General features: G+C 40.8%; 2 protein-coding genes and 3 non-coding genes across 5 annotated transcripts; 1 reads left to right on the forward strand and 4 right to left on the reverse strand.

Moving 5' to 3' along the window:
• Window positions 1-15444: 15444 nt before the first annotated feature.
• rps11 (ribosomal protein S11) lies at window positions 15445-18077 on the reverse strand. The gene is made up of 5 exons (XM_040124228.1): window positions 17945-18077; window positions 17294-17434; window positions 16974-17049; window positions 16165-16294; window positions 15445-15645 (listed from the first exon to the last, which is right to left on the reverse strand). Exons 1-5 carry the CDS (start codon window positions 17957-17959, stop codon window positions 15522-15524), a joined length of 486 nt encoding a protein of 161 aa, XP_039980162.1. The 5' UTR covers window positions 17960-18077; the 3' UTR covers window positions 15445-15521.
• On the reverse strand, window positions 15751-15835 carry LOC120788506. The gene has a single exon (XR_005707245.1). It is a non-coding gene; the product is annotated as a small nucleolar RNA SNORD35 (small nucleolar RNA).
• Window positions 16431-16515, reverse strand: LOC120788504. The gene has a single exon (XR_005707243.1). It is a non-coding gene; the product is annotated as a small nucleolar RNA SNORD35 (small nucleolar RNA).
• Window positions 17138-17222, reverse strand: LOC120788505. The gene has a single exon (XR_005707244.1). It is a non-coding gene; the product is annotated as a small nucleolar RNA SNORD35 (small nucleolar RNA).
• Window positions 18078-18288: 211 nt separating the features above from the next.
• Window positions 18289-21831, forward strand: LOC120788415 (apoptosis regulator BAX-like). Its single transcript, XM_040124227.1, has 6 exons — window positions 18289-18425; window positions 19126-19174; window positions 19265-19423; window positions 19551-19686; window positions 20194-20298; window positions 20415-21831. Exons 1-6 carry the CDS (start codon window positions 18395-18397, stop codon window positions 20511-20513), a joined length of 579 nt encoding a protein of 192 aa, XP_039980161.1. The 5' UTR covers window positions 18289-18394; the 3' UTR covers window positions 20514-21831.
• The last annotated feature ends 390 nt before the right edge of the window (window positions 21832-22221 follow it).

The raw sequence follows: 22221 nt of genomic DNA on the forward strand, positions 1-22221 counted from the left end.
TCAGCCACCTTTAGCTTCTGCAATCCAAATTCAGCAGCAGCCTGGAAATAAAACAATAAAAGGCCTGCAAATAAACCATGGAGGGAAATTATATATGTAAATGATGAACATCAGTTGGAGGGTCTTCAAAGCCTTCGAGGACAATACAGTTGCCAATTCAAGCTTTCATGTTGCATCTGGCGTCCTTTGTAGATGACAAATGGCAGTTTAGAACAAAAATCTTTCTAATTATACTGCTTTATGAGAATTTTATAAGAGTTCACGGCAAGTTTACCCCAATGACTGCATTTTACAACTCTTAGTAAAATCCTGCGGCTTTGTAAGTGCCATTTCTTGCTTTCATGTTCATGAGTCAGTTGTGTTGACTGTAAAAATCTCCTGTGGAGCAGAGGTTTAAACAAAATGGTTTTTTGAGATGATTCCCTGAACAGTATCCCTGATCAGGATCCTGTCTGTGTGTCGGCGGAGATTGGAACAAATAGTGAGTAGGATGTGAGCCACCCAACTCTGACCTCCATCTGTACAGCTTCCTCTGCAGTCTCCCAGGGTGGGACTCCCCCCAGCCCGCTAAAACTCACACATATCTACTATTCCCCAATCATGTCTCCAATTATGCTGTGCTATGGCTCTTTGTACTGACTGTAGTGTTTCTCAGGGTGCTGAGGTTAGGGACCCTCGTAATCAACGGTTTGTTGCATTTGGGCCGCAGCCACCAGAGATATTAATCTGCAGTCATGGGGCAGGAAATCAAAAATAAGCTGTAGAAGACACTGAATTAGTGGAAACAGCTAGTTAATCCACTTTCTCCAGAACAATAAATTAACAGACATGTTTCTCAGAAAACATCTTAGTGCTGAGCTCATCTATAAGAGAGGAAAATCATCTTAACGCAAGACATTGTGGGAAACTGAGACATGTCTGTGTTTTATTATTTGTTTGATTTTAAGCTGAAACTGAAAATTTCCCAAGACAGTAATGCTTGAATAAGAGTTCATAGCCATGCTACTTAGGCACAGCAGTGTGTTGTGTTAACATGCTCACAATAATAATGCTAGCATGTTGATATTTAGCAGTATAATTTATAAGTATAATGTTTAACCTTGGTAACAATCGTAGTTTAGTGTGTTAGGGGACCATGAATGTATGAAATGTATCAAATTTCATGGCCATCCATCCCTGCAGTGGCTGAGCTGATTTCAGTCTGGACCAAAGTGATTGATCGACCAGCCAACATACCACACCAGCCCTTCTGCTAACATAGCTAAAAAGGCTAAATACATGGGAGTAAATAACATAGAAACAGGAATACTTAAGATCGGATTGATACAATAATAACAATACTAGCATGTTGATGTTTAGCAGGGATAATGTTACATCATCGTCACAATCTTGGTTTAGTGTGTTAGCACACTAACATTTGCTAATTAGCATTAAACACAAAGGACAGCTGTAGCTATTGAAAATTTCATCCGATAGTTGTTTAGATATTTCTTCGGAAAAACAAAAAGGTCAACCCAATGGTTACACTAGAGGAAGAGTCGGGGGAGTCATTACAATAATATGGAAGCCAAGAACGGTTGTGCTTGCAATTATTTATTTAATGCTGTAATGAATTAATCAGTTCAATATCTTGAGATAGCAAAGCTCGTTTTCTCATTATAATGAGTTAACTATTTTGTTATCTTGAGATAACGTTTTTTTTCTCATGACGACAGGTTAATTTCTCTTGTTATCTCGAAAAATTAGCTTTTGTTATTTAGGAAAAAGGAAATAATTAACCCAGGGCTTAACTTGTGGCAGATCCTGCCAGAACAGGATCCAGGACCGCCCATACTGGGACTGATTGGATCTGATGCCTCTTGTGTCACTACCAAAATCTGTAAATAAATTATGTGTAATATTTAACAAAATCTGTTCTGTCATTCTTTTATTTCCCATTGAAGTTACTTGTAAATTTTTGGAAGCACTTTAAAGAGAGAGAAAAAGAGAGAGATGCAATTACTCAGGTCAGGCAGTTTGCTATCTTAGCCCTCTTGCTTTTCACGGTTGTTAATAGAACTTCCGGCTCTAATTCCCCCCAATTTGTAGCAATCCACAGAGAGAAAGGAAAACGGCAGGGAATTGAAGGGACAGTCAACTGACAGACAGAGAAAGAGAGACAGAGCCAGAGAGCTGCAAGCCGTAAACAGCTGTTTCCACGCGCCTCCCCCTGCTAAATTTGACTGATTACTGTGAACGCTCTGCTGATTGAATGTATATAAATAATGCTTTGTTTGTGTGTAAGTTTTGTTTAGTTTTAACAGCTAGCACCTAGGCGTTGTCAGTTGCACACCAGGCACTGTGGATTTTCTGAATAAACGAGCTATGTTAATTATACCTAACGAATTATTAACTTGTGATCTCGAGGCAACAGCATTGAAAAAAAAAATTCAAGTATAGCTGTTCTTGGCTGACATAGGATACATCATCTGTGAACTATGGATGTTTATCGAAAATTTGTGAAAATCCTTCGAATAGATGTTGAGAATTTTCACTGAATAAGAGAACATTTTGACCTGTGGGTGGTGCTAGACAAAAAGTCAGAGGATCATCGAAGTCATTAGAATTTATCCTCTACGTACCTTGAATATCTGCAGCAAATTTCATGGCAGTCCACGCGATAGATGTTGAGATATTTCAGTCTGGACCAAAGTCGCGGACTGACCCACTGACGGACCTGCATTGCCATATCGGCAACAAAATCTTTTTATTATTCAAAAAAAGAAGCTGGAATTTCTGAACACATTCAGTATTTATTTCACGAGGCTTGCCCCGATAAAACGACCACACGGGTTTTTACCTACAGCAACATGAGAACAGGGAGACAAGCGAGCTCAGCATGTGGCTTGAATTTTCTTGGTCGGCCCATTTGCTTGTCGGGTGAAACACTTCCAGCCTTTATGGAGAACAGGGTTCAGTTTGATGCATCGCTCAATCCCCTCAGGAAGTGTGTGCACCAGTGCAAGCAGAGGAAGTTTACTCTGCTGCTCAACAGATCACTGTTTACATTGGGGCCACTTCGCAAGGATGCAGAGTAGCTTTGGCTTTTTTTTTTTTTTTCTTTTTTTTTTCTGTGTCATTAAATGAGTCACTTTTTTCCACATGATAAGTGAAAAGAAAACAAATAGATTCTGTTGTTATTGATGGAGCGGAGGATGTGCCTCTTGGATAAACCACTGAGGAAGGTTTGATGGAGTGTAATCCTCCTCTGTTACTTCAGCGTTGTCACATAATGGTGTTGAGGCAATTTGTTTTCATTACCGCAGAGATACACTGATACTCTGAGTCTGGACAGTTGGTCAGCTTGTGTAGCAAGGGGACTGCCACTGAATATCCACTGTGCACGCTAAAACGTTAGCATACAGCACACCATCTATCATTAGTTTGAGAAAGAGCATAAATAGTTTTGAACCAGGTCTTGTCACACTTCATTCAGTTAGTCACTCGTTCTCTGCCTGTTTTGCCACGATTCAATAACTTGTCATTGTAGACATGGTCACTACCACCTGCCCTGCAGTAACCCCAGCCCTTCCCACCTCTCCAGTCACCTGATTGCCCCACGCTCACCTGTTCCCCATTCCCTCATTAGCTCCCTAGTATACATAGCGGTCCACTTGGCTGTTGTGTCATCCCAGCTGTAATAGTCCAGTTTTTTGTTTGTTTGTTTGTTGTCTGCATGTTTTTGGACTTTGCCTGCCCCCTTTTAGATTTGTGTTCCTGCCTGCCCGCTGGCTTCGACCGTCGCCTTACAAGCTCTGTCCTGCACTACCTTTTAATAAAGGCGAACTGTTCGAACTTTTCCTCGGTGTCTGTGAGTTGTGCATCAGCTGGAGTTGACCAGGGAATTTTTCTAATTAACATAAAATTTGACAAAACAAATGCATTTTCCAGTGTTGGATCAGATAGATATCCTGAAAGTTAAAATGCTGTTTCACTCATGATGAAGGCTGATTTTTGTTATAAAAAAAATCTTAAATTGCTAAAATTATTTTCTACTTTGGAAAACATCGACTCCCTACAATTGAACTTTAATTCACTCAACCCCTACTATGAACAACAATTGTGCAATCATAGCTTAGCAAACATAATAAGGCAGGTCTGTTAAGTTTTGGATTTCTCCACATCAAGCTGGTGTTTGTGAGGCTGTAGTAAGAGTGAAACTCTGTAAAGTGTCTTTAGCATTTCCAAAACCAAAGACGCAAGAGCAAATGTGTAAGGAATTACGCGGCGTGTTTATCTGCTTTAACGTAAGCTGCAAACGTTAGAATGTCCGGCCGATTAACATACTACCTACAGTAATAACGTAACCCAGCTTTACTTCCAAGGCCAGGGGCATTTCTTAGTACACCACTTTAAATCACCTGGAATCACAAAATGCCTTGCAAATCAATTCACTCATGTGCCACAGAAAATGAATGGTGGTGCACTTTAGTGGACCTTTCCAGGCATGTCAGTGTGTACAGGTAACCATCAAATGCTAAACTAAGACCCGTTTTACAGGCTTCTTGTTTCAAAGCCAGCTCGAAAACTATAATAAGTCATCTGAAAACAGTGTTGACAAATTGCCGCTCACAAAATGAGAAGCCTGTTTTTGTCTGCCCCGTGTCTGAAATCAAGAACCCACTGTTTCAAGAACGTATATGGATTTTGTGTGGTGAATCAGCCTGTCATCACTGTAAACTCCATATGTGCAGAGTGGGAATGGAAAGCTAGCTGTAGCGACACTGGCTTGGGAGGCGCAGGGCCTAGATTATTTTGGAGCCAACCCTCTTGTCAGATGGTGGCGAAGGCGGGTCAAAGAGTATTTTTTTAGGGTAGATTTTGATTTGTCCCTTGAGAGCGCGTTTTGTCCACTGCATTAATCTCAAGGCTTTCTTTTGGTCAAGAGACGCTGAATTTGGTCAATCCTTGCGTTGTGTATGGCAAATAAAAAGGAGAAACGTATGTCACGGTGGGAAGATAAATCAGCAGAGTACTTAGAAGTCTAATTTTGGGTTTCAAAATCTTTCACTGTTTGAATTAGCCTGCATATGATTGATAAAGTGGTTTACATTTATGAAGCAGTTCATAGGAATTTGGGATTTTCCATAAATGACATTTGTTTAGGCCATATTAAGTCTGTAAACCCATACACACATCAGTCTGCTCTCTCTTTTAACAAAGTATATTTTCATATAAGTTACGAAATTCCATTTTTGTCCTCAGAGACATAACATTACGAAATATCTGAGTTTCCTCTCTTTGAATTGTGGTGGTCTCACAAACGCAATTTATCTTAAGATAAGGAGATTTGGTGTTTGTTTTAGTGGTAAAAAATGTAGGATTTGTTTTTTCTTTTGAGGAATGTTTGGGATTTGTTGTTATCTCCATCGTGTTTTACAAACTGCAGTGCAACAGAGATGCTCTGGCAGCCAGGCACACAATAGCACAGGGTTATCAGCAGTTTCACTTCAGTCTCTCTCGCAGTGAAACCCTGCTCTGTTTCTCAGGGAGGGGGTCTTGCTCCACAGTTTGTTTTGCCTGCAGAATAGGCATGTCAACCAGGGCCATAACTTCCCCTGAGGACATGAAGGTCATGATCTCTGGATGTTTTTGAAGAGAAATGTTAATTTCCACTTTTCATGCAAAGACACCATTAAAATAAGTCCTCTCAAGTTCTTGGATACAGACTTCTAATGGAGCTTTGCGACTTCAAATTACCCGTAACTGCATAATGTCTCCCGCAATAAGAAAATATCACAAATGTCATGTCTACAAGTGTACCAACCTACGTAAACAACTTTTTCCCATATCTACAAATAAGTGAACTGGATTAAAAACTATGATGTCATAAAGAGGAAACTTTCCATTGGCAGTGTTTTGGTGTGTTTTCTTCCAGAGTTAATTGTCATAAAGCAGAAAATCCAACTTTGTTTCTGTGATGCCTGTCACTACATTTCCATTCCCCTGTTTCTCTCAGTGGAAAAGTTGCAGGATTTACTTGACATCAAAGCATTCTCTGTTTTCTTAATTTAGTCAAGCCTACATTTGAGCCTTGTCCAAACTGAAAAATCTTCATAATCTCGTGATTACAGACAGAATTTTAACATGACACATAACATATGTGCATTTGATTTGGAGTGTGCTGTTGTGCCAAGCTACAAAGGATTTCCTGAACTATGAATCACGAAGTTCATACATTGAAACCGAAAGTTTGCCATGATGTTAAACTGTAGTGGATTAACTCCACAACGGCTCATATCCTCCTTCGTAAAGCCTACTGGAGGGGAAACGTTGACTGTATAGCGACCTTTCATTAGGCCAAATCTGTGGGAGATCGTGCGCTGTTCTTCCTTTTGCATTTTCTGAGACCTAAAGAACGCCGTTTTCCTTTCTCTTGGTTACATATTGATTGCATGACTACAAAGGCAACACGGTTTTGGTCGCTCCGACAGCAATTGGGTGTGCTCTTTCCATTTGATCTCTTTTGTTCTCTCTTCAGCTGCAGTTTACTGGAGCAAGGAGATACTCTTTTCTTCTGTTCATATAGAAACCGGTAATGAAACAGGGTCATTGTGAAACTCCCATCACATCCTCTCCTTTATGTTTACAGCACACAAGCACAACAGGACTTGAAATAAATCCTCATTAAACTAGACTGTCAGGGATGTGAGGCTACACATAGGATACGTAACCTATATATCTTTTACTGCACATATAGCACACAGGTATAGGTACAGCAAAGATTTTGACTGCCGTCAGGTCTTTTATTTATTTATTCAATCATTTATTTTTGGTCCTATATTGTTAAGCATGTTTTAACAGACTTACCGCCAACACCTACAAGTTTTTACTTTCTTTAAAAGGGCGCGCTACCACTTTTACACATGAAGTTCAGGTGGGGGGGTTTTAAAAGACACGGGTATTCGAGAGGCAAGGAGGCTCTAATGAAAGTCGCTAAGTGTTTTTGGAGCCATACGAGGGACTAAAAGTCAGGATATCTCGTCCTCCGTTGCTTCGGTTTTTACCAGTCTTTTTAAAATCCTCTTTCTTGTGAGTTCCCCAACTTTATGGAAGGGCAACATCAAATAGTTGGACAATGTCATATAGCTGGACAAACCAGGGGTAATGTTACATTAACGACAAGTCCGATAATGCTTTTTTTTTTTTTTATTGCCAACACATTCCATGTAAAGACCAAAACCAACAGTAAATTGCTTTTACTTAAAAGTGTTGTCGAGTTGTCAAGAGCCTGGTAGAGCTTATTTCTCTGTGCCATAGACCTCAACTGTGGTCCAAAGACTATTAAAAACACTGTGAATGTGCCACACTGTTGCATTTTCCTTTATTACCATGAACACGGTCACGGGATTTTTTTTTTTTCTTTTGTCTTTGAGGTAACCTCACAAACATCTTCCTAGTGCCATAACGCTCGCTATCACGCGAATTCTACAGCAAAAAAATTAATCACAACAAATACGCTATTGATTTCTGTTTGAGTACAGTTTGCCAGAAGTAGAGTGCCTAGCTGTTTTATCTGATTATTTAGGAGGTGGATTATGTAAGAGGCGAGATAATTACCCTTGTATGAGTGTCAGAACCTCGAAATAACACAGAATAAGATGGAGCGCTGTTATTAATGAAAATGACCCTCTTTGCCGTGCAGGTTTATGCAGGTAGCATGTATATCACTGCTCTTGGACTAGAAACATGTTCAATGTTTCTGTTTTGCCAGAATCTTCCTATGTGCAGATTGAACCTGTTGTCTTCTGGGTCTATGCTTAACATGCAAGTACAGTAAATACAGCATGAAACTTGGCTCCAGAATTGGTTATCTGAATATATGTTGAACAGTGAATGGCTAGGAAGAAGTGCAGTGGAACTGAGTCTTCTTCTGAAATAAGTATACTACATTTCGCCACGGCAGGTCACTTTCCCAACCATAGTGTGATCTACTACCCATTCAAGATGAAGCAATGAAAGTCTAATTAATGATCCAGCGGAGCTCAATGAGAACCGGGCCACTTGTGACAATATCTGACTGGGATGGTGGGAACCAAGCTCACACAGGAACTGGATGGTGTTTTCTCAGGGAAAATAATTGAGTGAAAATAAAAACAGTTGAGAGCGATTTAAAAAAGAAAACAACAACAGCAAGATTCTCCACAACACTGTGGTTTGGTTAAGTAGGTTGTGAGATTTGGGATTTCAAGATGCAACCGACTGTGGTTACCCAAGCTAGCAAATTTATGGTCTGGCAGTTCATGAACTCGTTGTGGTAGAGTGAAAATGTTCTCCCGTTGTAAAACTAAAATGTAAAATGGCAAAACTTCAGAACATGACTAAACAAATGAAATGTTGATTTCAAATTGTTGATGTGGATCCCAGATTTTTCTGAATATCAAAGAAATCTCTGCCTTAAACACAAACATCACAGTAGCTGTCTGCAGGTCACGATAAGAAACAAGATCCACCAGAGGAGGCAAGATGGAGAGATCGATTACTCTGAGGTTTCCCATGATCCTGCCTCTCTCCAGGGAGAACGAACTACTGCGTGGGTCTCTCAACTGTCATTATCACCGATGGGAGCCACAATAGGTCAAGGAGATGAGATAACATTGTGAGCGGCGGAGCAGCAGGTGAGAGGCTCAACAGGGCACGATTAGATATCCGGGTCCCAGGGTGTAGCATTGCCTGGGGCCTCGGGGGCCTCGGCCCCGCCATCTGCCGGGGTGAATTCCTCCTGCTGCAGAGGAACCACTCAATAGCAGTACAAACTGTTGCTGCGGGGCGTTGCTTTGAGTTTCTCCTGTTACCTTTTATAGAGAGAAGTGTTACACTTTACAGCTCTTTTGTTACAGTCTCAAAGAATGCAGCAAACCCATGCACACAAAGGTCTGAAACTTCTCATATTTGTGTTGTAATTCTTTGTTGTTTTTTGCCTTCAGTAACAATTATCTGGTTTATCTGTTGGGCTTTTTAAGTTCTGCTTTTTGTAACTAGAACAGAGCACGTCTGTGTATAAAAATGCATTACATCTCCAGACCCAGGACACCTGGTATCATACAGCACTAATAATAGTACTTGTTAGATGTGCAATCCAGATCCCGCTTGCCTTCTGGACTGCAAGTTTCAGGGCTCCAGTGTGAGGCCATCACTCAGCGAGAGCACACCCCAGGGATGCTCTGATGAAAGCCATGCTGGATGGTTCACACATGACCCGAGAGCACTGCTGCACGCAACACCCTGTCCTGTGACCTGCTAGCACCAGCCCCCCACTTTGATCTGACAACTTCTCGTAAAACCGGAGATGCCCACCGTACTCACGCATACCAGACATGCAGTCTGTCTGACGGGCAGGCACGAACACGGCCAAACATGAGAATATTGAATTAGGAGCCGTCGTGCCATCAAATCTAGGATGTGGTTGTACGGCTCTCGTCTTACCAGGCAGCCCGGATGAGTGACGATCAATCGAGGTTTTGTAATTGATACACTTTGATATGGAGCTGTGCGGGAGTCAACCAGCAGGATTGAAACTTTACCCATCCGGTCATTTTCACATGTAAATAGGAATCAGCAGTATAAATTACCAATGTTTTCATAAGGCACTGACAGACACATTTTTTTTAGACACACCGCTCTGCAGTCTTGACGGGGCGGAAGAAGTGAGCAAGTGACGAGCCACATCTGTTAAATCGCTTGAAATCAGTTAAGAAGCTCGCGGTGCTGTTGTAGATATTAGTCACTCATACCTGTGACCAGCACCTCTAACCTGAAAGTAATAGATCTTGACATGCTCATCATCCAGCATATCTACTTTCACTGAGACTAACCCCAGTGGACGGTAGACCATCCCAACCCAGTTTTAATATGTTTAAGTACAGTTGTGGCCCATACACACTACAATTTGTTTACTGCGGAATGTAATGATGCATATTTTTAGCAATAGGATGTGGTCGGACACAGGTCTATCTTTGGTCCAAGAACATTGACACATTGAGGAACACTGAGGTCTTTGTGAGGATCTTGAGGGCTGATGACATGTCCAGATGCGGAGGGTGACCCTGTGCTGACCCTTGGCGGAACCCACAGCGCTCCTGTTGTGCACCCAGACAGTGAGCGGCTGGACACTGGGGGGGGTTTAATGGTTGCAATATAATATTGCAGTGAAAAAACTAGCAAGACAAGCAAGAGAAAAGTCAATGGTAAACACACAATAAGACTGCACCTCAAAAGGTACCGTAGATTCAGATATATTAGTTTTACAGTCATATTTCACCTGTATGCACCACTTTTGACATGTAATGAATTGTACAGAGAATTGTAAAGAGCTGCTCATGTCGGCTTAGTATTTGTAATCGAATCATTTTTTACTTTCATGCTAAGATATCCAGTCACATCAGAGATTTGTTAAAAATCATTAGTTAAATACATGAATCAGTCAGCAGCTGGGAAAGGTAACAGTAGAAGTACATATGCTTAGGTACAATGTTGAGGTACCTGTACTTGAGTAATTCCATTTTGTGTTACTTTACAATTCTACCATATTGCACTTTTTACTCCACTACATTTGCCTTCTTGACAGCTGTAGTTACTAGCCGCTTTGTAGATACTGATTATTAATGCAGAATTTAATCAACACAAGAATTAAGTTGTATTATCATAGCGTAAGCTACCCAGCACTAAAGAAGGTCATTAAAACTACCGCCACCTTTACCGGCTGCAACGTTAACGTGATGTTTAAACATTTATCCCACAATAATTTGTTTTTCTGTGGTATTGCAACTTTTTCTTGAGTAAAAGTAGATCTTAATACTTCCTTCCACCACTGTCAGCCAGTCAGTTAATCAATTCATTCACTTTATTTCAGACCATTAGTCAATATATAGTAGGAGAAATTAGATACAATTAAAAAGTAAATGAAAACAAAAGCCAAGTCCTGTATCTAACAAAGCCGAAGATGAGGCCTGTTGTTCAGTGTTGACAGAACAGTCCAGAGGATGAAGGGCTTTATCTGTTACAGCCTCGGCTCCACCACATAACATGGTCTCCATCTGTTCAGCCCATCAGGCCTGGTCTACTGCTGCTGTTTCTGCTTGAAAACAGTTTGGGTGCTACTGACAGCCTCCAAACAATCCAGAACAACCCCCCCCCTCCCTAAAAACCTCCTGCCCAAACCTCCTGCCCAAACCTCCTGCTGATCCACCAGAAGGCCTCTGTTTTGATAGAGGCCATTACCCTCATTGGGTTGACCCTCTGAGCTAACATCCCTGCCATTAGATACACAAGTAAGCACGACTGCAAGTATGCTCCGTGACACTGGGTAAACATGTTGGCAAACTGGAGGCATGTGAAGTGAGACAGTTGGAAAGAGTGTGTGTTCTGCTGCCACAGACGGAAAAGAGACGTCCACACAGAGTTACTATAATGTTTAGCGACTGTTGTTGAACAGGGAAGTGTGTTAGATGTAAAGATGAAAGGTCCTGCTGTGCCTCTTGCAAAAAATGGAGTCTGTGTCTGGATTCATTCTCTCTTTATGAAATAAATTTGGTGTGTAGACACGCAGAGGGTGATCTTCTCTGACCTTTCCGGCCTGGATGCGTCGCCAGCCTCTGACGGATGTAGCACTAAATCTCCATCTACATAGTTCCCCTTCACCTTTTGGCGAGGCCTCCAAATGGAGAACTGAGAGTTGTTTAGCAGAAGCACGGGATGGGACGAGACTGGCTTCTCCATCACTGAAACCTTCATCACCACTTGGAGAACTACATGTGTTTGTCTCTCAAGATGTGAGGGTGACAGTGTACTGTTTGAATAGCTTTCTGGTCGTCATTTATTTGTCTTCAGATCCAGCAAAAATGCGGTACAAAAACAGGAAATGTTTTCCTTCATCCTGTGCATCAGAAACTTTATAGAGCGTTTCTCATTTTCATGTAACACGTTGGGACCAGTCTATGTAATCTTTGATAGCATGCAATAAAACCAAGAATCTTTCCGGCAGGTGATTCATCAGAGACAGAAGAAAATCAAAAGGTTAAAATTAAAATTTAAAAGAGCCAAACGTCTGGTAACACTGGTGTTTGTGTCTGTAAACTTTAGAAAACACTGAAAATCGAACTCTTACTCTACTTTTGGAAGATTCCGTCCCATGTTCAATTTCATCAAGACAATGCGCAGATTTCTTAAACTTCAGAGGTTCAATGGTGTTATGTTGACTCTCTGATTATCAAACATTTAAAAACACACACACAGCTCAGCAGACAACCGGCAGCTATACTAACAGACATTTCTAGCAGCACATATCCATCACAGTTTAACCATGTCAGCCTGGGTTTATTATGGTTGCTCTGACTTTTTGAGGGGTCAGACCTCTGCCCTCAAACAAACACTCTGTGGGAGCATGTATGTACTCATGTGGGCTGGGTGGCCTGCTGGGCCGTCATGCTCCCTGGGGTGTCTGCTCATGAGAGGGCCTGTTATTCAGAGAACATCCTGACCCCCCCCCCCCCGCCTCCCACCCCCACCCTCCTTTAGTGTCTGTGCCTGTGGAGAAAAGGAGCTGGGAAAGCCCCAGTACAAGAGAGGACAATTTGTGGTTTGAGGCTGAGACGCTGTTGTTTAGGTAAATATTGTAGCATCGTTGGAGAGCTGGGATTTTTGTTCGTACAAGAAAAACACAAGCGAAAACAGTCATTGAGGGAAATATTTGTTTTTTCCAAATCAAACCTTCAGACTGAAGGCTGCTTATTCTGCTAATTATGAAATGATGAGACTATTTACACGGCTGAGCTCACATTAACCACTTTCCCCTCTTCACGTCATCACCATATGGTCCACATTCACTGGAGCATTGGGAAATAAAGATGTACAGCATCATTATGTTAATGGTGATGCCTCTGCCATGGCACTCAGCAGACAGAAGGCCAGGCTGAGTGGAGGATTTGGGAGGGGGGGGGGGGCTCAATGATTCCCATACAGAAAAGCTGTCATCTTCTCAAGCAGAAATAAGGACACATGCAAATGACTCAGCTGATGCAGACAGGCCATGAATGCGCTGACATCCATGCTTTTTATATTTGCATGCTTTTGTCTGGATCTCAGACACTATTGAGCATCATCCCGGCTTTAACTTTACAAAGGAAGGAGGTCAGATTATGGCGACAGCGTCATTTAGCGATGCTGAAGCCATCGGATAACAGTCATTGATCGATTTATCCGCTCTAATCAAAAGAATAATTTACAAATCATGCAACCACAAGCATAGCATTTTGTTTCTGTGATTATTATCCCTCTTCCAGCCCATAATCAAGGATGGAGGACATTTAAATGATGTTGCTGCAGCTGGTATTAAATCGAACGTGAGGATTATGTTCAAAATTAAGATGATTCAGATGGTCAGTTGCAGCTGCATTCGTTCAGGTTTCCAGCATATTCATAGTTGCAAATAATACCGTAAACCCCCACTGTGCACCCACTAAACGGGTTTGCCAAAATCCTGTTTGTGTATCTTTATTTCACTGATGCTGAGATTAAATTAATCTCACATTACTAAAAGGAAAACAGACCAGACTCACACACGCTGAATATTCAATCAGTTGATCACACTCCAGACCAAAACTTTAGTTAGCTAGGTGTTTAGATGCTTGATTATTTTTCAGGAAATCATGTCTTTTCAGTATGTGACTCATTACTATTGTAAATAGGCGACTCTCTCAGAAAACTAGCATTGTCAATGCATAAATTAAGTCATAGAATGAGATCTTTTGAACATGCATGCCTTCATTTTGAAAATTGCAACCAGAGGAGCGTATACCTCTAGTTTACAGACAAAAAGTTTAACAAATACACAAAGTAGCTCCTCTGCACATGCACCGGTGATGTGTTGGATTCAAGTATAGATTGCATAGAAAGATAAAACAGTTATCCGTTGCCCTCTGCTGGTCACATTAGTTTTAGGTAAAAAACATGATGAAAACTTTGGGAGGGGCTGCAGTGCACAGGCACGTCGATAGCTTAAAAAACAATCCTAATTAAATATCAAGGTATACGACAACGAAATGTATTAATTATGAGTAATTTTAATCCAAACTGAAACTCTGAACCTTGTTGTTGTGGGCCCCAGTGCAACCCCTACCAATATATTCAAATAGCTCTATGTACAATTTCCAACAGACAAAATCCAATTAGTGTCCTGAATGTACACCCGGGCCTTCCCTTTTATTGCACACACTGTTGAATCTCTACATCTATAAACTTACATTTATTTAAACGGCGTAGTTCTGTCATAGTGTGTCTGTCGCTCACACTGAAGTGAATGAACCTACTGTTGAATGACCTGATGTAAATTCCAATCTTTTCCAACCGTATACTCTCTCAATGTGGTGTATTAACTCTTAACCTTTATCTTATCGTGGTTTTGGTTTTGTTTATTTCTGTTAATTTTGCTCCGAGTTTGGCAAAACCATATTACACCGGGATACTGTATATCGGGTGAGGGAGCTGTTTGTTTCATTTTGATCTAATTTAATCTGGAGCAAAAAAACCAAAATCACATCCATGCTGTCTGATCTCCTGGAAGTGGTAGTGTTCATTATGTAAAAACTGATTACACAAACATCGCTAATGGATTCAGTGTATCAAGGTGAAAGAGGGTCCATTTCATTGGGTCACTATCAAATGGAAATCTAACCAGGCTGTGTGTACATGCATAAACTGTACTGAAACCACAAAGTGCATGAATAGAAGTCATTTTCTGCACTATATATACAATTTCATCTATTTAAGCGCTCTTTGCACTGTCACTCACCCTTGCACTACTGTACTGGGATACTCTTCACAGTTTAACCAGTCAGCCTAGCTGCCCCATCCCTATTGGCAAGTTTCTTCTTACTGGACTTCAGGTTCATGAGTAAAGAAACACTTTGAAACACTACACTTCCATCTTGAAGATCACATCCTGATGCCATTTCAGGTTACTTTGAAACTCAACATACGTTATTAAAATTTAAATATTTCAAATATATTGACAATTGTTGAAAGGAAAAATAACTGAATAACCTACTACTTTGTGTCAAATGTGATATGCTTCACTGAATACATTTTTCTACTTATCTAATTAAATTTTTTATTCAATGAATATTAAGACCAGATTTTAGATGCTGTAATTTATCAGCAAGTCTTAATGTGATGTTCAAAATATCCCTCCATTTAATCAAAAAGTAGATGATCTCTTTCGCATATGAGGCCATCTGTAGTCCTTACAACACATCCACTGGTAAAATGCAGTGTAACACCACAGCTATTATCAATAAAAGAAAAAAAAAAAAAAGGAGCAGATAAGTCAATGGGCATGTATTATTTAGTTGAACATTTTAGACTGAGAAAGACAAATTTTAAAAAACTTTAAAAAAAAAAAAAAAAGGCTATTTAAACAAGGGTTTCTTTATTTGACAATGAGACAAGTCAAGCCAACAGCAGCTTTCCTGTTCACAGTCACACGCCTAAAACTTCTGGAACTGCTTCTTGGCTCCAGCAGCCTTTGTCACTTTGAGGACGTTGAACCTCACGGTCTTGCTGAGTGGTCGGCACTCTCCGACGGTCACGATGTCGCCAACTGTGACGTCTCTGCAGAAAAACAACCCTCACAGATATTAACAGGTGGCTGGGTTATCTCCGTCCATTGTCAAGCAGATAAAGATTTAGCTCTGTCTGAGCAGAAGTGTGTAAAGCTGGGCTGCATCAGCGTTTGCCAAAGGCAGTGTCGTCAGAGCTTCCTGAGCTTGGAAGACCATCGTGAGAAAAAACATCATTTGCAGCAAAATATTATACACTTTTTGGTAAGATTATGGCATCAAACAGGTGTTGATTTAGTGATATTTACTTTCCTGTGAGCTGTAATAGATCAGACACACTGCTCGTTGAAAGAAAATGTAGGTTTTACACCTTTAGAAATAACATTTACCAAATTAAGCCAGAGATCAAATTTGGCTGAGGAGAAGCACATTACTGCGCTATGTCACAGACCTTGTACATATACATTTCTTGTGAACTATCGAAGTCTGAAAAACAGTACATCAATATCAGATTGTTTAATGTTTGCTATGACTGTAAGAACCTGAAATTAACATGTAAGAGGTGTAGTACCTGAAGCAAGGTGAGAGATGGACAGAGAGGTTCTTGTGCCTCTTCTCAAAGCGGTTGTACTTGCGGATGTAATGCAGGTAGTCACGTCTGATAACGATGGTCCTCTGCATCTTCATTTTGGTCACCACACCTTTAGAACAGAGTGAAAATTTGTGATTAACAGCTTCCTATGGACATTACAGCAGGCACTCAAACCAGAGGTCAAAACACCAGGAAGATCTGAGAAACTGCTCGTTCCAGTTTTATTTAAAATAATTTATTGTCACTAGACTACATCAGTGTTGCCATTAGGCATTGTCGTCAGAACCCAGAGGGCTTGGAAGACCATCGTGAGAAAAAACATCATTTGTAGGACAGTGACCAAAAAAAACACAAACTTGTCCGTATGTAGTTTGTTTTAAGTTAGCCTGCTGGTTCTGGCTTGGATTGCTTCATCTGCATCTCAAAATTGCATACCTTGTGTTAAGCTGACCTCAATACTCAACAGTACCATGGTGGATATTCTATCAAATTTAGTGCAGGAATTAAACCATTTTTGTTTCACAGTCTCAAGGCTGTGAGTCTCTAGACTGTACCATGAATAATACCAAAAAGGAACCATCCCCCACCTGATTTTGTAACATAATCCTTAATTATATATTATTTGAGTATCAATAGGCAACTTTGTGTGCAGCTTGATTGTTTTAACACAGCAGCGTTTATTGTTTAAATAATGGCAAAATCATGGACTCCATACAAACACTACTGCAGCAACCCAAGCCAGTGCCAGCGGCCTCGTGTTTAAGTTTGTTGTTAGGCATTAAACTGACCAGAGAGGATACGGCCACGGATGGAGACATTTCCAGTGAAGGGGCATTTCTTGTCAATGTAAGTGCCTTCAATAGCCTGGAGAAAACAAAAGACAGTGATGTTAGTGTGGTCGCTCTTAAACATTTTCCTCTGCAACGAAACCAGGTCATATCTATAACTCTTTGTGACTGCATCAGTTTTGCCAGAAGGCATTGTCGTCAGAACCCTGCAGGCTTGGAAGACCATCGTGAGAAAAAGCATCACTTGCAGCATACAATCAAGAACCTTAACACTTCAATTTATCTTCATTAGTCTGAAGAAGTTTCGGGACGATGAGTACCTCTCTTGGGGTCTTGAAGCCCAGCCCGACACTTTTGTGGTAGCGGGGGAGCTTTTCCTTGCCCTCCTTGCCACCATCGGTGATCAGAACACGCTTCTTGTTCTGGAAGATGGTGGGCTGCTTCTGATAAGCCCTCTCGGTCTGTGGAGCAGCAAAAAAGGTCAGCGTCGTTAAGGCCAGGCAACACCGAAACCACCCAACTCTGCCCTCCGCACTTTCGTGCACTAGTTCGACCCGTCTAGCAGATCGCTTCCCAGCCTCGCTAGCCAGTTCAGGGCTGACTTCCTCTTATGAACCAAGAAGGTCGCCTTTCGCTTACCCAACTCACTGTCAGGTAAATGAAAGGGAAAATAGTCTGCTGTGAATAGCTGCCATCGGCACTATAAATAAGGCAAGGCAATTATTTGGGAGCGTTAATAGTAGCAGGCTAGGCTAACAGCGTTAGCACCCCGGCTAGTTCAACGTTACACGAGGGTATGCAGATCGGCAACAACAAATTTCAGCTACTGAAGCCTGTGTGTGGAATGAAATGGCTTGGGTCGTGTATAATGAGCATGTATTGGTACATACTAAAATAACCTGCCTAATAAGTTGATTAAAAATGAATATATATATCGGTTTAAATTCACCACGCCGTTTTTCCGAACGTACTTGTGCATCCGCCATCTTTGCCAGCCGAGTCGTAAAGAGGCCTATGCATGCGCGCGACGGACGGAAGACCACGAGGCACGGGAAGTGACGTTTGCGAAAAGGCGAGGCTAAAAAAAAAATTAACAATTTTTTTTATTTGTTTAACAAACGTTTCCAACTGATAGACGGAGAAACAAGTTAAACACTGCTTCTTATTTATTCGTTGTTTGTTTTGAGTTCTCCGAGCTCTCCCAAGGGGTCGTCGTGTGACGCTGCGGTGAGTAGATCTCGAAATGTAGGAAACATTGAATGACCACACCGCCCCGGATGTCACGCTACGACATCACGTCGGTCCCGTTCGCCACCGTGAAGATTTATAAATCTGATAGCGTGCGGCCACAGTTCTCGCAAACAAATAAAACGTTGTCACATGATTGTACGGAAGTGGAGGTGATTTAAACAGACAACAAAATGGCATCTCATCCGGGAGGCGGCGATCAAGGTACTAGCTAGCATCAACTATATTATAACAATAAACTGACTGTGACATTGTCGACATCAGTTTGTTAGACACAGACAATGTGACACTAACAATTAACTTTTGCTCTGTGGTTGTAGCTTGTTTGCTTGCTAGCGCTAACATTAGTTGAACCACGGCTAGCCTGACGTTAGCTAGCAGTTACACTGCGATTTCGTACACTGCGTTAGCTTGATTAGCCACAACAGTGAGTTAGCACATATGTTTGAACAAAACTGAAACATAGATATTAGTAGGCGACACCCTTCACGTCGAAAATGCCAAAGTCTTTCGGCCTCTCGGAATCGGTAGATATCTAATAATATGTAGCCAAAACTTCGGAAAATTAACTTAACCTAATTCATTTAGCCAACTAGCATTGTGGATATACAACTAGCATTGTAAATATCTTTCACGGAGGTCTTTTACATACTGACACAAAGGATATAAAGAGGAAGGCACAGTAGTGAATCTGAAATCACAAATAATCAACAAAATACCATGTTTTCTTATTTAAGTGTGGCTAATCTGAGTGTAAAGTGTGACCTTAGATTTAGGATGAACTGATAGATATAAACACAGATTCTAAAGTTATTCTCTAATTTATTTCTAATATGAGATAACCTTGGTTGTAAAAAGGCTACATCAGCATCTGGGTGATTTGAAAATGACCTTTGTTTTTCAGGAAATACCAAAGATCAGATACTGGAAGTAGGAACTGTTTTGTTGAAGGAGTAAGTATATACTGTAAACCTTACCTCCTCTTTACTGACCTGGGCAAACAGTCAAATCATACATATTATTGTGTATCTGTGTCTGTCTAGTTTCATCTATGAGCGGGTTCGGAGGCATGGAGACAGCAATACTGTAGTGACCAGGGCACAGCTGGGTGGAGGAGAGCTGTGTGACCCAAACCACAAGAAGCTCGCCCAGTGCCTGCAGCAGATTGGAGATGAGCTGGATGGAAATGTAGAGCTCCAAAGGTAGGCTACTTGTCTGTCTCTCTGTTCCATTAAAGTCAAGGCAAAAAATTATTATGAATTACAAGATTTTACCAATAATAAGTGTATAATTAGCCTGTCCCTAATTACTAAATGTTGGTATTCCCAGGATGATAAATGACTCTTCACTCAGTCCCACAAAAGACATGTTTATGAGAGTTGCCATTGAGATCTTTTCGGATGGAAAATTCAACTGGGGCAGGGTGGTTGCACTGTTCTACTTTGCCTGTCGTCTCGTCATCAAAGTAAGTGAGGTACAGACGGGCGACAACTTAAAGAAAAATCTGAAAAATTAGCGGGCAGACAGGGTGACAATGCCCCTAATTATAGGACACACAGCATCACTGAAATGTTTGAGTATGAAAATGATGTGAATCATATGCTCTGGCCTTCGGAGTCACCAGATCTCAACCCAATTGAACACCTATGAGAGATTGTGGACCAGCGCTCTGCGCCACCATCATCAAAACACCAAATGAGGGAATATCTTTTGGATGAATAGTGGTCATCCCTCCAGTAGAATTCAGGAGACTTGCAGAATCAATGCCAGGGCGTATTTAAGCCTTTCTTGGGGCATGAGGTGTCCCAACACCTTACTAAGACACTTTTAGTTTTTCCTTTGATTTGTCACTCGTCTGTAGCTTTATTGTACTTCAGTTCAATATGGAACAAAACAAAGAAGACATATCTGTATTATTGAATCATTGTTGAATAACAAAGATCTAAAGATTCTTCCCTTTACACCTTCTCAGGCTCTTGTGACCCAAGTTCCTGACATCATCAGAACCATTATCAGCTGGACCATGGACTACCTCCGGGATAATGTGATCAACTGGATCCGGGACCAAGGTGGCTGGGTAAGGAGCTAACTTAACAAACGCATTTCAAACACATCCTTGATCGGTCACTGAGCCTCTGCTCCTGATTTCTTGTAAGACATATGTTAATATTCATGTCTGTTTATGATTTTTAGGAGGGTATTCGTTCCTACTTTGGCACTCCTACATGGCAGACAGTGGGGGTTTTCTTGGCTGGTGTTCTCACCACTGTTCTAGTTATTCGCAAGATGTGAGGGGCATGTGAAGAGCAGACCGGAGCAAGACAGGAAGAACTGCGACTGAGGGAAATGGGGACAGGAACAAAAACATGAAAGAACATCAGAGGGACAAAGGAAAGGAGTTATGGCAAAGTGAACAAGTTGAACAGGAAGAGCTTGTATTTGGACAAGGAGGACCACTTCTGCCTCCCATCCATGTCTAAGGATTGGGAGATTGACTGAACACGCTGTCATACCCATGATCCCTATGCCACTGAGGAAGTGAGCTTTGCATGATTACATGCACAAAATGCGGTGGGTGGAGAGGTTGTCAGACTTGAACAGGGAATGCATTTTAATTAATTTATTTTTTATTTGGTACAGAGTTAAGAAAAAAGAAAAAAAAAAGTCACTGCATTCTGTTTTCTGCCCTTAAAAGATATATGGACTGAAATTTTCTCACGAAGTTCAGAGTTTCATTGTAGTTTTATTTTTGTTCCACCAAACTTGCTTTTCTAATTTTCCTACTCTCTCCATCCATCTCATTACGGTGTCTGTATACTACAAATTCCATCTTCATATGTATTTGTGAGTGTTTACTGGTGTAAATCTGTAACGATCTGCTGGCAGTGAACGTGTCGGAGGGTCACATCCCTTCAGGTTAAGAAGAGATACTTTTGCAAACAATTATCAGATTTAGCAAAACTATGATATAGATATAGAGTAATGACATCTCTGATGATAATTTGGTTTTAAAAAACCCAAGTAATCTCTCCCTTTTCTTCCTGTAAATGCACAACTCAGCCGTATTTCAGTGGGTAACAAAAGTGCCACAGCAAGGACTTTTGTAAAAAAGTCCTTTCATTTTAGCAAAAGTGACAGACAACTGAATCTAAATTCCTGCTGTGTGTAACAATCAGTGATACGCTGTCTTTTGGAGATTTTGCGACTCCCAGTAAGATAAATCTTGACAATTATTTTTGACTGTTGTGAATGGAGCCACAAGTCTTGATCTGATGCTTCCTCTAGTCTATGGGAGAAGTTGCACTGCAGACACAGAAAGCACTGGATTGCTCACAGATGCTTACCTCACTTTACACATGTTCAAAGTACTGTATTTTTACCTGAGTCATTCAGAGTTCAATCTTATCAACACAGCAAAAGGCTTTTTATACATTTTTCTTGTTTGTCAGTGCCTTGGTGTTTTTTTTACTCTGAAGTCACTTTGATATTCTCAAATTTTCACTGTTTTCTATCGCATTTGTAAAGCTGAAATTAGTTTGAAGTCTCCCTTAAAATCTTTTTGCAGTGACCCTGTATGTTATAATACGAAAAATAAATCTTTTAACTGTTACTGTGGATATGGAAATGCATTAATTACTTGAGGAATGAGGATTATTTATTTTTATGGTGGTACAGCAGTACCATTAGACTCCCAGGGGGTTGCGAGATTCATCACATACTCAAGATTTTATTATTCAAATATTTGTATTAAATTGTCACAATAAAAGTGTGTGTGTGTTGGAGGGGTTTGCTTCAAGATTTGCTATTTATTATTAGAAAAAAGTTTATTCCTTGGCAGCTAGATTATAAATTGGTTCGTTTTCTGTTATATATTATAAGATATTCTGACCTGTAGGTAAGTTTTTTTTTTTTTTTTTTTTTTGAGTGTCCAAAATGGACAGGGTTCATACTATGAGGAGCCTGAATGTTTTTTTTAGGGAATTATATGGTAATCTGTTCA

This window comes from Xiphias gladius, chromosome 3, assembly GCF_016859285.1.
Source record: "Xiphias gladius isolate SHS-SW01 ecotype Sanya breed wild chromosome 3, ASM1685928v1, whole genome shotgun sequence".
Taxonomy (NCBI): Eukaryota; Metazoa; Chordata; class Actinopteri; order Istiophoriformes; family Xiphiidae; genus Xiphias; species Xiphias gladius.